This window comes from Lynx rufus, unplaced genomic scaffold (assembly GCF_022079265.1).
Source record: "Lynx rufus isolate CCGP_SWC_20201006 ecotype Redwood Valley unplaced genomic scaffold, mLynRuf1.p SCAF_22, whole genome shotgun sequence".
Taxonomy (NCBI): Eukaryota; Metazoa; Chordata; class Mammalia; order Carnivora; family Felidae; genus Lynx; species Lynx rufus.
Genome location: NW_025814837.1, coordinates 10802527 through 10821359, shown reverse-complemented (window position 1 = coordinate 10821359; position 18833 = coordinate 10802527). Strand labels below are relative to the sequence as shown.

At 37.3% G+C, this 18833-nt stretch overlaps 1 protein-coding gene and 1 pseudogene across 2 annotated transcripts in view; one reads left to right on the top strand and one right to left on the bottom strand.

Annotated features, from left to right (window-relative positions):
- Positions 1-9431: 9431 nt before the first annotated feature.
- Positions 9432-18833, bottom strand: part of DSC1 (desmocollin 1) — a 28040-nt gene continuing 18638 nt past the window's right edge. The window contains exons 12-16 of one of the 2 annotated variants that reach the window (XM_047087008.1): positions 14684-14896; positions 12997-13239; positions 11247-11365; positions 10501-10746; positions 9432-9629 (exon numbers count right to left, since the gene is read on the bottom strand). In XM_047087008.1, the coding sequence (XP_046942964.1) occupies positions 9432-9629; positions 10501-10746; positions 11247-11365; positions 12997-13239; positions 14684-14896 (1019 nt within the window). Of the gene's footprint in view, positions 9630-9720; positions 9757-10500; positions 10747-11246; positions 11366-12996; positions 13240-14683; positions 14897-18833 lie in introns of those variants that run through there. The other variant, XM_047087009.1, reaches the window with a different exon arrangement.
- On the top strand, positions 14012-14482 carry LOC124517602 (60S ribosomal protein L27a-like; annotated as a pseudogene).

Here is an 18833-nt window from a genome sequence, read left to right as displayed (position 1 = left end):
GATATGATGGCTGGAGCTGCGTTAGTCATCTTGTGATTGTGGAGCAATTCGTACAAACGATGGTTGAGCAGAAAAAATGAAGGTTCTGAGGACATTAAGAAGCGTCCATAGAAATCCAAGACTTTGAACTTGTTTTACATTTAGTGAAAATAAACTTTTACATTGTCTAAGACACTTTATCTCTTTTAAAAAAAAATGTTTATTTATTTTTGAGAGAGAGAGAGAGAGCGGGGGGAGGGGAAGAGAGAAAGGGAGACAGAGGATCTGAACGGGGCTCTGCATTGACTGCAGAGAACACAATGTGGGGCTCGGACTCAGGAACCGTGAGAACATGACCTGAGCCCAAGTCTGAAGTTTAACTGACTGAGCCACCCGGGCGCCCATAAGCCCCTTTATTTCTGTTACCAAGTGGTCTAAGACCAGTCCTAGCCAATTCACTGGAGTCATTTTTTTAAAATCCATTTTTATATAGCCTCTAACATAAAAGGGCAGAATTCCAGCTGAGTCAATTAGCATATGGAATCACCATTTGTCATACAGTAAAATCATAAAATTGTCTTCTTTGTCACATGCTGAAACCTCTGCAATTTCCTGTGTTTGTCAAACTCAACTTTACTCATTTTGAAGTCTATTTAAGTTGCCATAAGTTTTAGATAATGATAGAAATTCACTGGGGGGGCGCCTGGGTGGCTCAGTCGCTTGAGTGTCTGACTTCAGCTCAGGTCAGGATCTCGCGGTTTGTGAATTTGAGCCCCGAGTCTGGAGCCTGCTTCAGACTCTCTCTCTCTCTCTCTCTCTCTCTCTCCCTCCCCCTTCCCTGCTTGTGCTCTCTCTCTCTCTTTCAAAAATAAACATTAAAAAGATTTTTAAAAATGAAATTCATTAGATTAATAGAAAATAAATTTTAAAAATATTTTTATGTTTATTTATTTTTGAAACAGAGAGAGCACAATCAGGGGAGAGACAGAGAGAGACAGACAGACAGACAGAATCTGAAGCAGGCTCCAGGCTCTGTGCTGTCAGCACAGAGCCCCACGAACCATGAGATCATGACCTGTGCCAAAGTCAGATGCTTGACCAACTGAGCCAACGAGGCCCCCTGGAAAAGAGATTTTATTTACGTTTACTTACCTGAAATTAACTGAAAAACAAGATCATGCCTCAGGCTATTAGAAAGCAGCAAAATATTGAATCTTTCAGACTCATAAGGCAACATTACTTTGATCACACAATTCATAGGAACAGAGGATGAAATGGTAAAAGTAGTTCGCTGCATTTCGAAATCTGTGTCTTGGGGCACCGGGCTCGCTCTGTCAGTTACGCATCTGACTCTTGATTGCTGCTCAGGTCACAATCTCACAGTTTGTGAATTTGAGCCCCACACAAGGCTCTGCGCTGCTGGTGTAGAGCCTTGGGATTCGGTCTCTCTCCCTCGCTTTCTGCCCCTCCCACACTTGCACTGTCTCTGTCTCTCTCAAAATAAATAAACTTTAAATATATATACCTATATATACTATATAAATATATATACCTATACATATGTAATATATACACCTATATATATTATAGTTGAAAAGATTGAAACAAATGAGATTCGATGACTTATTAAAGATCATACAAGAGGTCTCTTCACTCCTAGATCCACAGGTTCCTACAGACAGGATTCTGACTTTAGAGAGGCTGGAAAAGTCCATTTTCAAGAGATCCAGAAAAGATACCCCTTTCTTGATTTCCACGGAACAATTAGTACTTCATTTTATCTTGAGACAATTTAGAAAACACTGAGATGTCTTCAAGACTAACCATTTTAAAATCTTAGCCAAAAGAAAATGAGTTCCCAAATTCACTGAATCATGCTTTAGGTAAATCAATTATTCCCATTCAATCTCTGTTCTCTCCTTATATCAGACTAAGATTTGGCTTCATTTAACAGGAAACCTAAAAAGTCATTGCTTAAACACACAAAGGTTTATTCACTCAAGTGAACAAGTCTAAAGGTAGGAAATCCAGGACAGGTTTGGGGCTCCACAAAGTTATCAGGGATCCAGGCTCCTTCTATCTTTATGCTCCCCCATTCTCCATGGTTATTGATTGCTTTCAATATGAAACTCATAACAGGGTTACGTGAGCACTGGGCATCACATCTGTGTTCTAGGCATCATGAAATACAACTGGGCGAAGCAGGGGTACCTGGCTGCCTTAGTGGGTAGAGTATGTGACTCTTGATCTTGGGGTTGCGAGTTCAAGCCCCACATTGTATGTAGAGCTTACTTAAAACAAAACAAAATACAAATGGAGGAAAAAAAACATCTTCCAGATGAATCAGCTCCTTTAAGACACCTTTAAGACCCCTACTCAGAAATCTTATACACAGCATTTCACTTACTTCACTTACTTCTCACTGAATTTAAGGTATGCCACACTCGGTTCAAGGGAGTTGGGAAATCGGGGTCTCTTCGCTGGGCACATAACCACACTGAATGAAATCAGAGCTCTGTCTGTAATGAAGAACTAAGTTAGGAGATGGTTGGTTGACAGCCAGCAGTCTCTGCCATGGCCCTCACAAAATATCAAGGGACATGAGTTTCTAAGTGGCAACTGTCTTCTTAATGTTTAACTTCAAATATATTTAATATCAAAACATCTATACCAAATTAATATTTAAAATTCGTGGTTAATATTGAACACATTTAATAATTACTTACATTCTTGGGGCGCCTGGGTGGCGCAGTCGGTTGAGCGTCCGACTTCAGCCAGGTCACGATCTCGCGGTCCCTGAGTTCGAGCCCCGCGTCAGGCTCTGGGCTGATGGCTCAGAGCCTGGAGCCTGTTTCCGATTCTGTGTCTCCCTTTCTCTCTGCCCCTCCCCCGTTCATGCTCTGTCTCTCTCTCTGTCCCAAAAATAAATAAATAAACGTTGAAAAAAAATTTAAAAAAAATAATTACTTACATTCTTTATTTCTATTTTGTTATATATTTAATACTAATAAGGCACCATATTAAATTAAAAAAATTAAAACAACTCTGGTGCTTACTTTGACAACACATGTACTAAAAATGGGGTGTCTGGGTGGCTCAGTTGGTTAAGCGACAACTCTTAGCTTCAGCTCAGGTCATGATCTTACAGTTTCATGTGTTCGAGCCCAGCATCCGGCTCAACACTAGCAGCGAGGAGCTTGCTTGGAATTCTGTCCCTCTCTCTCCACCCCTCCCTGACTCACGCTATCTCTTTCTCTCTCAAAATAAATAAACTTAAAAACAACACAAAACAAAACAAAGAAACAAACAAAAACAACTCTGAAAGTTTGTCTCAATTTTCTTCTACCTAGTCTGAAACAAAAAGAAATAATCATGACAGAATTTGGTTGCTTAATATAACACAACTGGTTCCGACAGGTTCTCAGCCACACCTATAATACTCAAAGTCAGCTACACCCAGAAAAATAAAACCTTAAAAACGTACATGGAGATAAATTGGCTCAGTAAGAAAAGCATACATTAAGACAGCCATTCACCAAAATAAAATCAGGAAACTGTGAATGTATTGCTTAAATTATCAGGATTATTCAGGTTGGTTTTCAAACATCATTTGGTTAATTTTATTGGATAGGCTTGATCAAAACTCATTAGTATCAAAATGTGATTTTTTTAAATCATGGGTTAGCAGTATTAATTTACTAAGTAAAGTGACAATGAGCATGTCATTTACCTAAATTTGGTTACCTTGTGTGTTATTGTATACTCTCCAATGCAAAGCACTCAGGTATGAAGTTCACAGAGTCAGTTATCCAGCTACAGAAGAACACAGAGTGGGTGGTTCTGCTTTATGGATGGTGAGAGGCAAGCAGTCTTGAATTTGGGCCACCAAGTGAGCTGGGACAATTTCCCTACCACACGGTAGCCACAGACCTGATGCCTGAGGCTACTTGTGCAGCTCATAGGTTCCTCTTGCAGGAACCTACTTGCAGGTTCCTCTCAAGGGATCATCTACATGCTATTCAAGGTTTCAGGTGCATACAGATCTCCTGGGGATCTTGTTGAAAAGCACATTATGATTCAATAGGTCTGGGGGTGGGGCCCGAATCCACTTTCCTCACAAAGTCTCAGATGGAGCCCAAGTAGCAAAGAGCTGGTACAGAGGTGAATTTGATAATACATCAGCCACTCCAGGAGAACCTTAAACCCAGTGTTTCCTATTTAATGGGTCTGGGGGGACAGACCCCAAAATTAGCATTTCTAACATAATCCTTTGTGATGTTGATGCTGCCGGTCTCAGAATCACATATCAAGAACCACTAATAATAGAATTTCAGTGTGGATCTCAAACAGGTGAGAAATACGGTGGGCATAGACAGTAACAAATCTATCTTGTAAAATACCTACTATGGATGAAATGTCTTTGTGAATTTGGATTTCAGATTTTATAGAACTGGACTATATAAATGTCACCCACCCTTAAATCCTGAATTTTCTACATACATCAGGAGAGGCAAAGCCAACGCAAAGAAATTCTTTCATTTCCACTTTGGATTAGAGAGCTCCTTTTAGATTTTCTTGTACTATACTTGGCAGAAAATAATACTACCTGAACTTTTGGCATGAATTCTAGGTCAAACCTTAGCTATCTCCAGCAAAGTTTTGAAGCTTTTTTTAACATTAATAATTCCATGTTATAGCATTTAAAGGTCCCTAAACATAGGCAAATAAGAACATTCCAAAATTATAGGTATTATTTATTGCACACTGACAACTAATTATTTTAAATGTTGAAGTCCTCAGGGTGCCTGGGTGGGTCAGTAGGTTGGTTAAGCATCTGACTCTTGATTTCGGCTCAGGTAATGATCTCACAGTTCATGAGTTTGAGCCCAGCATTGAGCTCTGTGCACACAGAGTCTGCTTGAGATTCTCTCTCTCTCTCTCTCTCTCTCTCTCAAAATAAATAAACTTTAAAAATGTTGAAGTCCAGGGGCACCTGGGTGGCTCAATTGGTTAAGCATCCTACTTCGGCTCAGGTCACAATCTCACAGTTTGTGGGTTCGAGCCCCGTGTCCAGCTCTGTGCTGACAGCTCAGAACCTAGAACCTGCTGGGGATTCTGTCTCTCCCTCTCTCTCTGCCCCTCCCCTGTTTGTGCTCTGTCTCTCTCTGTCTCAAAAGTAAATAAACATTGAAAATAAATAAATAAATAAAATAAATACACATTAAAAATTTTTTTTTTGTAAATGTTGAGGTCCTATGTATTGTTGGGCCAAATACAGAGAAAGGCCATACTTGTTTCTATTTTTTTTTTTTTTCCTCTACAATCTGGAAATAACTTTTAACTCTGTAGATTGGTGTTTTCAAGGGACATTTTATTCTTATCAAAAAACTTACTTTAGGGGCTCCTGGGTGGTTCAGTGGTTGACTGGATTTCAGCTCAGGTCACAATCCCAGGGTCGTGGCATCTAGACCGCCATCAGGCTCTGTTGAGCATGGAGCCTATTGGGATTCTTCTCTCTCTCTGCCCCTTTCACTCTCTCTCTCTAAAAATTAAGAAAATAACAAAACAACAAAAAAACTACTTTGAATAGTATTGGGGGAACTCCAGGGTGGCTTAGTAGGTTAGGCATCAGACTCTTGATTTCCGTTCAAGTCAGGATCTCACAATGCCCCGCCCCTGCCTCCCCATGGTGTTCTCTCTCTTTCGCTTTCTCTCTCTCTTAAAAAAAAAAAAAAAAAATAGTGTTGGAAAAGAAACAACAGGCCCAAAATGGAGTCATTTGCCCCTAGGATGGCAACACGTGACTTAATTTCAGTTTCAAACTCTCCCAGAAATGTGACCTTTAAAGAGTCAATCTGAAATTTCCTGATCAGCATTACTGAGATAATCTGCATAAGACCCTTGCCTGGCTTTTCTTTTGCTAATGACTTTCTCCTTTCCCCCCACCCCCCACCCTCACACTCTCCTTTTGCCTATAAAAACTTTCCATTTTGCACAATGGTAGCGTCTGTCTATGGTATACTAGTGGGGCAGCTGACAAATTCATGAGTTCTTGAATAAAGTCATTTACATTCTCTAATTTACTCAGTTAAAGTTTTGTTCTTTTTTTTTAATGTTTATTTATTTTTGAGAAAGAGAGAGAGAGAGAGAAAGAGACAGACAGTGGAGGAGGGGCAGAGAGAGAGAGAGAGAAGAGAGAGAGAGGGAGACAGAGAATCCCAAGCAGGCTCCGCAGCTTAAGTGCAGGGCCCAATGTAGGGCTCGAACCCATGAACCAGGAGATCATGACTCAAGCCAAAACCAAAAGGCAGACACTTAACCGACTGAGCCACCCAGGTGCCCCATAAAGTTTTGTTCTTTAACAGTGAAGATTTTTAGATAATCTGATCAATATCTACAAAATGTGTGTTATGAATATACTTCATATATTTGTTTTTATGATGCTTCTTAAACAGTCTATTTGTAGGGCCGCCTGGGTGGCTCAGTTGGTTAAGCGTCTGACTTTGGCTCAGGTCATAATCTTACCACATGTGAGGTAAGGCTCCCGTAGGGCTCTGTGCTGACAGCTCAGAGTCTGGAGCCTGCTTCCAATTCTGTGTCTCCTCCTTTCTGCCCTTCCTCTGTTCATACTCTGTCTCTCTCTCTCTCTCAAAAATAAACATTAAAAAAAAAAAAAAGTCTATTCGTATAGTTGGAAGTGGTAATTTTATTGTTAGTGGTAAAGATTTCAGATTAAGTGTGGTTATTTTTATTTTTTTTTAATGCAACACTACCAAAGAGTTTTTTTAAATTATGCTCACTTAATTTTACTGAACCTTACAAAATATACAGGGGTCCATCCATTCTTAGTAATGTTTTCCCCTGCTACAGTTTTATTTTCTTTTCCCTGTGTAAGCAGAAAACCAAATGCAGTATCTGGACAAATGGAATGTTCCTTTGGATTTACTAGAAAAGCAGATAAGAGACCAGAGATGTTTAGCAATACACATGGTCTGTTTTGTTTCATTACCTTAATCTAACAGAGGGTTTTCTACTGGAACAGGACTTTTAAAGCTAAGACACCACAAAATGGAGTTGGCTTTTCTTTTCTGTGATCATAAAAATCCTCAACTCTAAAACATCTATTGTGAGCAATTTCCAAATAACACAGCATATTCCATTTTCTAAAAGTAAGCATAAGCATAGATACCAAGTTTAATAAAACATTTTTAATCAACTCAGGGGAAAGGAAAGCTTGGCAAAGTTAAAGAGGTATTTAACAAAGCCAATTATTATAGCAATTATATCAATTTTCATCTATCTTGGTGCTCCCAAGGAATTTTTTCACATGAAACACTTTGAGATCTGAATCAAGATAAGAAAAATTTAATTGTATATTTTCCATAACTACAGATTTAATTACAGAAAAACAATTCATACCGATTCACTTATTGACAATTGATGGTTAACTTATATGAAATAATCCATAAAATACAATGTTTTATTAACAAACTAAATTGGTCAACAGTACAATGGAGTTTCATAAATTTTCTCAGTCATACAAATAACATTTAATTTTGAGTATAAACAGAGAATGTGAATTTCCTAAATAAAAGACAAGTCATAGTTCCTCTGTGAGATAATTTTTAATAATATTTGAAAATATTTATAATAGCCAAAACTGCTTAAACAAATTCATTTTCCACACCTTCTAACAATTCTGCTAATATTTTTAAAGTGTCTTATTTTGCTAACCTTTGGCCTCTAATTGTACTTTAAGTTCAGATATAAAATTTCTCTTTCCTATTTAAGTAAACGTAAGAAATGAAAACATAAACTAACACATATAAGTTAATGTTCAGCTAAAGATTTTTAATTGTTCAAAAAACATTCTGCACCTATATTCAAGAATATAACATGGCATGAATATATTCCAAATTTTAACATTATATTTAAAAATTTCAAAACTGGTACTATTCTTAGCATAATATATGTCAGACAACAGAAATTGCATTATCCCCCAAAATTATTTTACTCACAATTGCTATAAAAATCATACATTGTTGACATCCTATAAAATAAAATCTTATTTATTAAAACTACTTTTTTATTCTGCTCTAATATCCAATTTCACATCAAGAAACACCTTTAATTCAAAGCGGTAATTGAGAATCAGAGGACTAATTACAAAATTTTACTTACAAAATTTTAAAAAATCACCACTCTTTTTTCAATTGTTAACCAGTTAATAGATTTTTTAAAAAGAAACATTTTTTTTGTCTGAATGAGAAATTCCCGTGTGATATATACTGTCATTGTAAATTTATAGAGTTTGGCACAAAGACTATTAAAATATTATTTAAATGGATATTTCTTTCTAAATTAATTAATGTAATATCCTATTAAGATGTTATATATTCAAAATAATTTATTAACTCGTGTCCATTTATCCATCATTCATTTCAATGGTTTAACATTTACATGCCAGAAATTCATTATTTCTGATTTTCAATTTTCTTAAAGTAATTACCAATGTAAGCAGAGTATTAAATTCTATTACGGATGCTCATTCCATTTTTAGCATATTTAAAGGTCTAAGTACCATGGATCAGGGTTGCAAGCCTAATGCCTTCCAGGCTGGTTTCACAAATGCTTGAAGATGGTGGGCCTCTGTCAAACTAGAGAGTGCATGTTCTTGCCAAGGTATTTACATTTTAAAAAGGTAATAGTACATCCTCCCATCTGATCCTTACAAAATCTCTGTGGCCCCAATTGCCCTGAGCTTCTTCTGCTCCTGTCTTTCCCACAGTCTAGAAGCTGTAGGAATCTGATTACGCATCCATATGGACAGAGATCCAAGGACCAAGCGCTGAAGGCCCCTGAAAGCACAGTACTGGGAACACCTCCGCAGGGTGAAAAGTGTAGTGAGAAATGAACGCCTATTTACCAAACTGAAGACTGTACCAAAGAATACTTAAAAATCCTTCAATACATAGCCACTCAGGTAGAGGAATCAATTCTCTGGCACCAAAGACAATATTTCTAAGAGCGTTTCTAAGAGCAACCTCCCCATGTTGTTGAAGAAAATATTTAATTTTCATCTAAAATTAAAATTCATTTCTCATTTGCCTCCACAATACCCAGCTCTCCCACCATCCACTTCTATAGCATACAGGGTACCATAAATTCCCACACAGAAGATGAAAGAAAGCACACAGCACAGTGCTGCAAAGGGCAATATATACATGCATATAAAAGAAAATTAACACATAAAACTTCTATTTCTAGAGAACATGGAAGTTATATCAGACGAGGAGAATTTAGAGGAGTTTTGTATTTATAGTATCCTTATCTATACATGACTCGGAGTTTACCTCCAATAAACAAACATATTAGCAGATGCTGCTATCATTTTACATTTAATAAACTCCTGCATATGCATTTGTAGATGTTTCTCCATTAAAATGCACATTTTATTTCTTGACACACGTCTTTGCTAGCGTCCTAAATTTGGGTTCCAGATGATCAAGAAACTCAAGCCCTTCTTCTTCCTGCCGATCACTGCAGCAGCCTACAGAGCCGGCCACAGACCCTTTCCCTTCATAGTTATACGAACGAACGTAGTCTTCGGAATGTTTATGCTCCTCGTCTTGTCCACACAGATACACCTTCTGTATCAAAAAAGAGCACATTTTATTATTTTTTTAAAAACACCTAAACATATTAGCTTAAAAATAATGTCTTTGATTTACCTTTTACTGTTTAATTTTTAATCAGAGTGTGTCCTCTAACGGATTCCTACATATAAAAAATGCACATGATTGGTCTGTATTATATTCATTCTGAAAATATAGCAGATATATAAATGCTCCTAGTGAACACATTTATGAAACTTAAAGCTACACACATATCACAAAGCTAACTTCCAATTTCCCATTTGATATAAGGTTTGCATAGTTGCAGCGTATCTTTGTAATTTCTTCACGTATTTGGGGGACCAATATAGGTTATGATTCTTCTGTTTATACATTATTATATAGTGATAATAATGGAATATATTAAAGTGGCTAATACTGGTCAATATTGATTAATCTGAACATAAAACAAGGAACTAACACCCAAAATAAAAACTTAACAGTCTACCTGATTGATGCTGGTAGCTGGTACTTAATGACTACACAGAAGATTTAATACACCAAAAAATATTTACAATTTATGATCAGTCCACATAAATCTTTTACTCCAGGTGATCTTCCTGCTAATTTGGGGGGAAGAAGCTATTGGTCTTTTTATACTTCCTAAACATGTCTACATATGCCACTCCTAGATGCTTCTGTAGTTTCATAAATGTTATTTTAAAACTTAAACTTTAAAAGATCATTTTGCCTTTGGGTTTGGGCCTGAAATCTGCATCTATGGTAATTAAACACTAAAAAGGTGATGAGTTCTAGGTGCATGGAGAGTAAAACTTTTGGGAAATCCTGACTTATAAATCGTGTTTAAACTCTCACGTAATATCATCTTGAAGACATCGGCACTCACTTCGCCAAGCCGAGGTTGGGTGAAGCTGTGCCAGTCTGTGTATGTGTATCTGCCAGTATCCTGTCCTGCTCCCTTGACAGATTCCAAGGTCTGATGTCCACCTCCTTTGCTGGAATCCAAAGTGTAGCCGCCTTTGACCATCTCAAAGCTTTGCTGTGTTTTGACTCCTTGGCCACCAAGAGTGCCACCAGACATGCTTGTGTCACAAATGTTGGACGTCTGTGTGGGCAGTCTAATATTTGCTTCCTAAAAATAAAGTTAGAGTTATAAAATGAATGAATCAAATTGAAGCTAACAGTTTGCTTTCATTTCTTCCCCACCAAAATTCACATATTGAAGTCCTCCTAATCTTCAGGGTCTTAGAATGTAATTTGTTTGAAAACAGGTCATTAGATATGCATTTAGTTAAACTAAGATGAGGTCATACTCAACTAGGGTGGGTCCCTAATCCAAAGGCCAAATTTAAACACAGACATGCACACATGGAGAGAATGCCAACCGAAGATGTGATTTATGTTGCCATAATACAGGAACTACCAGTTTGTGATTCTTTGCAGTCCTGTGAAACTAATACAATAGAATCATGAAGTTTAAATGAATTAATGTATGCAGGTCATGTGAAATTCTGCTTGGCATAGTAAGTGCTCAGTAAACATTAGCTGTTATTATTATTACTGTTATTACATGATAATCAACTGTTATCTTCCATCACCAAACAATTCATAGGAAAGTGAAATCTAATGTACCATCACTTCTTCTCCAGGTCCTTCAGTATTTGACACAATTAAATTTTGCTGGGCTACATCTGGAAAACATTTCTTTACTGTTCTCTTAGCAGTAACACAGAAACAAGTAAACAGAATACCTAAAAAATAAAAAGCATTTAAGTAAAATAGTATTTTTTTCATGCAAGTATATATTAAATCATTTAAATCGTATGATTTTTTTTAAGTTTCTTCACAGAACTTTAAAAAAAATTTTGTTCCATAAATTGAGATCTCTTTGGGTCATAAAATTTAAAACAGAATATTAACAAATGTATTCGTATATAGACCATCTCTGTCTTATTGAGATTATTAGGCTAAATGAGAAAGAAATCAATAAAAAGTAATAAGGATGAAGTGAGCATAGTTTATTAATAAGTCTCTTCCCAAGTTCAGAATTAACTTAAATGATTCTCTTATTTCCTCCACACTTGAACAGCAACTCCCTTTGATGGAAATTTAAGCTTGTATTGTTGGTACTTAAAATCCATACAGAACCCACTTAAAGGGTATTAGGCATAAATACAAACATGAAAGGCAGTTACATAAAATCAGTGCCCAATTTTGAAAGTGTATGCCGACTACTAATAGTGCTAAGGGGAACATCCTATTTCACCTGAAACTCAAATCAATGAGTTAGGACACAGTAAAAACTATGGGGAAAGTCTCTAAATGCAGAAAGATTATAGAGTAAAATAAACTGTTAAAAAAGAAAGGAAAAGGAGTGTGAGTGGAAGGAAGGGCACAGAAGTGTGGGGAGTGATTTCCATCACTTTTGCATCTCTAAAACAACAGTTTGAAGAACACAAAATCTTAACATTCTTTGCATGCATTACTTTTCCTCAGTGGCTTACCATATGATCATTTTCCACACACTGGGTTCCTTTTTGTTTGTTTCTTTTTTTAAGAGTTCTAATGTTCTTTTCTTATTTTTTTTTAAGTTTGTTTGTTTGTTTATTTCTTTGTTTTTAAGTAATCTCTACACCCAATGTGGAGCTTAAACTCACCATCCTGAGAGATTAAGGGTTGCCTCCTCTGACTGAGCCAGCCAGGTGCCTCTCATTGGAGTCTTCTTAAGATGTATGTTAAATCATGGCGCGTGGGTGGCTCAGTCAGTTGAATGTCCCACTCCCGATTTCCACTCAGGTCATGATCTCAAGGTTCATGGGATGGAGCCCCATGTCGGGCTCTGTGTTGACAGTCTGAAACCTACTTGGGATTCTTTCTCTCTCTGTCCCTCCCCCACTCACACACTCTCTCAAAATAAGTAAATAAACTTAAAAAATGTATGTTAAATCACTTCATTAATAACATTGAGCATAAACATCTAAGTGAGTTTTGAAGTACTCTTCACTATTCTTTTTGTGCATAAACTTGACTGGTTAAAAGACTGTTTTGTATGGGATGGAATCTTAACATTACTTTTCTACAACCTCTTTATTTTACTTATGGAAAAATGAGCTCAAAGAAGTGGAAATGATTTATCCAGTATCTCACAGCTTATCATTGGAAGAACTAAGGGGACACCTCTGAAAATTACTTTGAATTTAATCTGCTCTTGCTGATAAGTTTCTTCTGTGAATCAGAACCCCAAGTCATATAGTACATACAAGATTTTCAAAAGGACACATTTACCAAAGGCTATACAGGCCATTAAATAAAGAATTACCATATATATATTTTAAATATTAGATAAAACTTCAACTAATACATTCTAGATAATTATACTTACATAACAGCAATGCAGAACCCAACACCATGGCAAGAATAGCCCATCTTCCAAGTATTACATTTGATGGCTTAAAATCTCTCACATTTTTAATATTCATCTTACAGTCAGATGGGGTTGTACAGTCACATACTCTCACTGTTAACATGTGTTTTGCATCTAAACCATGTCTGTCTTTTATTATGATAGGCACAGTATAATAGTTATAGTCAAGAATTTGTCGCTGACGAAGAATGGCAGTTTTACCTAGAGGGAAAAAAAGGCAGAGAAAAAATATACTTATATGACTTTTTTTTTTTTTAAGAGAGAGAGAGAGAGAGACCACGTGAGCAGGGAAGGGGCAGAGAGAGAGAGGGAGACACAGAATCGGAAGCAGGCTCCAGCCTCCTAGCCGTCAGCACAGAGCCTGATGCGGGGCTCGAACTCACAAACTGCAAGATCATGGCTTGAGCTGAGGTCTGACAGTCGACTGACTGAGCCACCCAGGCACCCCTATGACCTTTCAATGGCAATATTATTCTTCCTTGGTATTCTTGGGGTGGAGGGAGGAGGAGAGAAGGTGCAGGATTAACTTAAAGGAAAAATGCTAGTGGTTCATTTTTATTTCTTAAAAATGATTTTGATTTCTTGAAAAACTAGGAAAATTAATTAATATTACTCTCCACTTATATTAGGCTAAGCTATATTTAATGTTATTCACATATTATATTTATATGTTTTCTTAAAAGATATTTGGAACAAGAGTCTAAACATAAATATATTATCCATTTCTTTAAAAAAAGTAAGGTATTCAGGCTCCGGGTGGCCTAGTCTGTTAAGCGTCCAACTTTGGCTCAGGTCATGATCTCACAGTTCTTGGGTTGGAGCTTCGCATCTGATTCTCTGCTGTCAGCACAGAGCCTGCCTCGGATCTTCTGTCCCCCTCTCCCTCTACTCCTCCCCACCGGTTCTCTCTCTCAAGATAAATAAACTTAAAAAAAAAAAAAAATTAAGGTATTGTTCCTGTCTGGGCTGCAACATGCCATGCACACTGAGGAAAACCCAGAACCTTCGGGGTCACATGAGCCAAAGCCACAGTTGCATCAGCAAGTCCCAGAAGCAGCCAGGAGGCCAGGGTAATAAATAATGCTAGTGACATGCACCACCATAGGATCAACTTCATAGGATCAACTTCAACAAATATCACCTACGTCACTTTGGAAAAGTTGGTAGGAGGCATTACCAGGTAAAGAGGAACCAGAGCTCTGCCCAACTGACAACCTTGATACAGCGTGGACTTTAGTCGGTGAGTAGACATGGGTACGTGCTGTCAAAAACAAGACTGGAGCTGCTCCCATCACTGATGTGGTCCAATCGGGCTACTGCAAAGTTTTGGGGAAGGGAAAGCTCCCCAGACAGCCTGTCATCGTGAAGGCCAGGTTCTCCAGTAGAAGAGCAGAGAAGCTACAGTGGGGTGTGGGGTGAGGGGCTCTGCATCCTGGTAGCCTGAAGCCATGTGGAAGGAGGTTCATTAAAGCTAACAAGGGTTTTTTCAAAAATAAATAAATAAAAGGCAAGGTATTACCTTTTTGGGGTGATCAATAAAATAATTTCCTAAAATGAATGTTTATCATAATGAACTAAAGTGAATGTCAACATCATCAGCCATCCTAAGTTCCTAATGATTAGAAGATTAAGCAGAATTACATACCATCCTTTGTTTCTAAATTCCAAAGTTTGTTGGCAGAATCATCCAGAAAGAATTCAAAAGGTGGACCATTCTCAGGTCCATCTGCATCTACAGGTTCGAGAACGGCATAATCCTTAGCATGCTGGCAAATTGTCACTTCTTTATCAATTTGCGGTGGGTGATCATTATTATCTTCCAGAAGAACTACCAGGGTTCCCGTGCATGATCTGCCAGCTAAGAAAGATTAAAACCAGCATATTTTTAACTTAAGATTTTATTTTCAACATCTCTACGCTACACAGATGACATCTGCTTTCTACTGGCTATCTGAACTTGAATTTCACACACTTTTTAGAGCACAAATACTATTGCTACAAGTACAAATAGTGACATGTCACTCTTCCTTAAAGATTGATGGCTGTATCAGATATCTTGAGGTGCTTTTTAAAATAAAAAGGTGGGGCGCCTGGGTGGCGCAGTCGGTTAAGCGTCCGACTTCAGCCAGGTCACGATCTCGCGGTCCGTGAGTTCGAGCCCCGCGTCAGGCTCTGGGCTGATGGCTCAGAGCCTGGAGCCTGTTTCCGATTCTGTGTCTCCCTCTCTCTCTGTCCCTCCCCCGTTCATGCTCTGTCTCTCTCTGTCCCAAAAATAAATAAACGTTAAAAAAAAAATAAAAAATAAAAAGGTATGAGATTATGAGTAATATCACTACAGAGCAACCAGTTGAAAATAAAATTGATTTCTTACACCTTTCTGAAGAGCACATATTCATCCTGAAAATACAAAGGCTTTGGTCATCAGTCACTTCCTTTGACTTCCTCTCCTGACTCATTTCCTCACATCCTCTTTGCTCAGGCTTTGTGAAACTTATCAAACCCACGAGCTGTGCTCCTTCTTGTCTGCTTTGGTACATTCTGTTGCCACTGCTAGGAATACTTTTGTCTTTCTCTTTGCCTGACAAAATCTGGTTATCCTTCAAGAATCCCCTCAAATATTGCCTCCTCGTGAAACTTGCTGTGACTTATATGGACAATGGTAGCAATATTCTCCTTTGAGTTCCCACAGCACTTTGCTCATCATTGACTCACACACTGAACTGTGAACATGTTCGTCCTAAGAACTGAGTCATACTCACCTTGATAGCCTATTGATCTTCCCAGCATTTATTCGCTAACTTATAACTTCATACTAACACACTGAACATAATAGTAATGCTATTACTATTTTATACTTTCCAAAAAACTTAGTTGAATACACTATAAAAATAAATTTGCACCCCCTCCCTCATTCAATAAATATGTTTTTGACAATAGGAGTTCTTACTCATCTCTAGATGGCCACTGGTATTGTATTAATACTTTACACATTAAGTCTCCAAAAATATTTTTAATGACAACATTGCCCATTATTTGTGTTTAAATGATAATGAAGCTCAAAAAACAAGTTTAAAATTTATCATTTGTGATAGGATAATAAACTACAATAAATGACAAGCTTTCAAATGGAAATAAACAGAAAAATAATTGATAAGTTTTTTTTGCTTCCAATATCAGTCTAAATTTTGAGCGTATATGTTGAATTTATCATAAACACCACTACAAATCATATATAAATATCATCCAATTTTAGTTTGAAATAAGACTTAAGTGATATCTTGAATGCTTTAGTGATTTTTGTCTGTTGAATAACTACAAAATTAATTTTTAAAAGTGACTTTTAAGTTACTTAACAAAAGGCACCCACTATATACCTATTTAGAAACTATTCTATGTGAACAGATTTTACAATATCTACAAATAAAAGAAAGATCTAGGTCTTCTAGTAAGAAATCTGCAATAGGATATAAACATTTTGATACTTCCAGAAATTTGTAGCTAAATCTGAACACAAGTAACAACTTCAAAATCACCAAACTAACAAAGATGTGTTAATTTTCACAATCAATCTAGTTACAGGAACAGAATATACATGAGAAACAATGAAACATCCTTTTATAGAGAAGACACATCACCTGTGATAATTAACATATTATTCCCTGGGAAGGAGGCCTTATGAAGTATTAAGAGAAGACCTGAACACAAACGAGTGGAAACAATCACAGATGTCACTGCCATTCATTTGAAGTTAAGGGACCTGAATCTCAAACAGGTGGGACAGTGCTACACTAGGCAGAGGGTGTATAAAACAGTGTTTTCTAGAGTGACAGCGGGGAAACCAGCCTGCTTAACAAAGAAGACTAACACAAGAAACAAAGCAAATAAATTGGATTCTAGGAAAGCTAGAAGAGTGTCTGGGTCATCATCCTGAAATATTTATGAGCATCAAAAGTAAATGTTCACGTGGAACTATAAGTAATTACTTATATATTTGGTCCTTGGAAATACAGATTAATGGATTAAAGTTCAAATGAACAAAAGCATTGGTGTCACCATATCGTCTTACATTAATACTTGTAATATCCATGTCTTTATTTCTTCTTGAGCACACCCAGGTTATTCATGAGCCTGGGACATAGAATCTTACAGTTTAGATTTGGCATTTCATTTCCTTGTACTTTTAGCAACCAAAGACAAAGTTAATTTCTCATATTTCTGTTCTCCATATTTTCCTTCTCTTCAAATAGTATTTCATTTTCCTATCACCAACCTTCTTCATTTCTTGAAATCTCCCTTTATCCTTTAATCTGGGCAGCTCTTAACTGATTTCTCCCTCTTATGATATCCATACATTTATGGGGAAAGTTGTCATACCAAGAACCTCTTATGAGAATATAATAGTCCTTTAACTGGTATCATGTGAGAATTTGCCCAGTGTTATGAATTCTAGTTTTCATGGTAACATGCCTGGTACTTGGAACTTACTAGACTGTCAACATTTGTGGAATAAATGAGGAGAAATAAATCCTTCTGAATGACATAATAATCATGTTCTTGAATCATTCAGATTTCACTTTTGTTTATACAAGAATAGCAAATCGCCCATGGTTTTAGAGTGGTGGCAACATCATGTTTCTCAGCTAGTGTTTTCACCATTCTTTGGTAGCTTTTTTGTCCTTCCTATCTTGAAAGAACTACATCGAAAGCCTGTGTGAGAGATATCAGGAGGAAGGGAAGATCATATGTACATGGTTATGTAATGATAGCCACATTTACATTTTCTTTTAGATTTTGAAATCTAAGTATTTTGGACACATGGGAATAACATTTAACAATTGCTTGTTTGTATATTTTTATGGTAGATACATTAGCAATAGTAGCACATGTATACAAACATACTGGCAAATATAGGGAGGTTGCTGTGTGCGGATCTCAGCCAGTGGATAACCAATTTTGTGGCTGGACTGACCCTTGTGGTTCTTAGATGATTGCAAGGTGCCATAGCCATCAGGAGGCTTTTGGAGAAAAAAGGTCCTGGAAATTATGTGGCTCAGCTGAGGCCACACAGCAAGGTTGTCGTGGGCAGGAAGAAAAAAAGCAAGCCTGGGGTACTGCTTTTATCGGGGTCAAGAGTTGGGGCTAAGGGTTTCTGGAGCTCATTCTTTACTGGTGAATTTAAAATATTGGAGCAAGAATTTAAAGCACTGGGAAGTGAAAACACAAGCAACCCCAGTGGTCAGTTCCTGAAAGCAAGCAAGATCTCTAAAATGAAGGAGCGTGGGGTATTGGGATGTGGCTTGGGTCTTTGTCTAGTCTGCTTGGCAGACTAGATGGCAGATAGCCATCTTTGAAGTGGATGCCTTAGCAATCAAAGCTTAAGTCAGGCAAGCACTTGCATTACAAAACAAACAAAACTGTCAGGGCACACATTACAATGGTGCACATTCAAAAATGGTTTACTGTAGGAGTGTTCGTTCAAAAGGGTTTTGAAAACACTACTTTATGATATCTGAAGGACACTTCTTCACAAGAAAAGTTCTAGAATTAAGCAGAAGGACTGTAAGCCACAGCAAAAGACTGAAGAGTCATTGTTTGATCATTTCTTTAGGAAATACGATTAAATGCTTTGTTCCCCATTACGAGACGCTCAGAACAAACTTACCTTGAGCCACTGTTATAGGTGGGTTAAACCCTTTCAGCAAGTTCAAACCATAATAATCTAAATCTGTACTCCTGAAGACTGGAGATCCTGGAGGAGGCCACCATGTCTTTGGCCATTCATTCATCACCTCCTA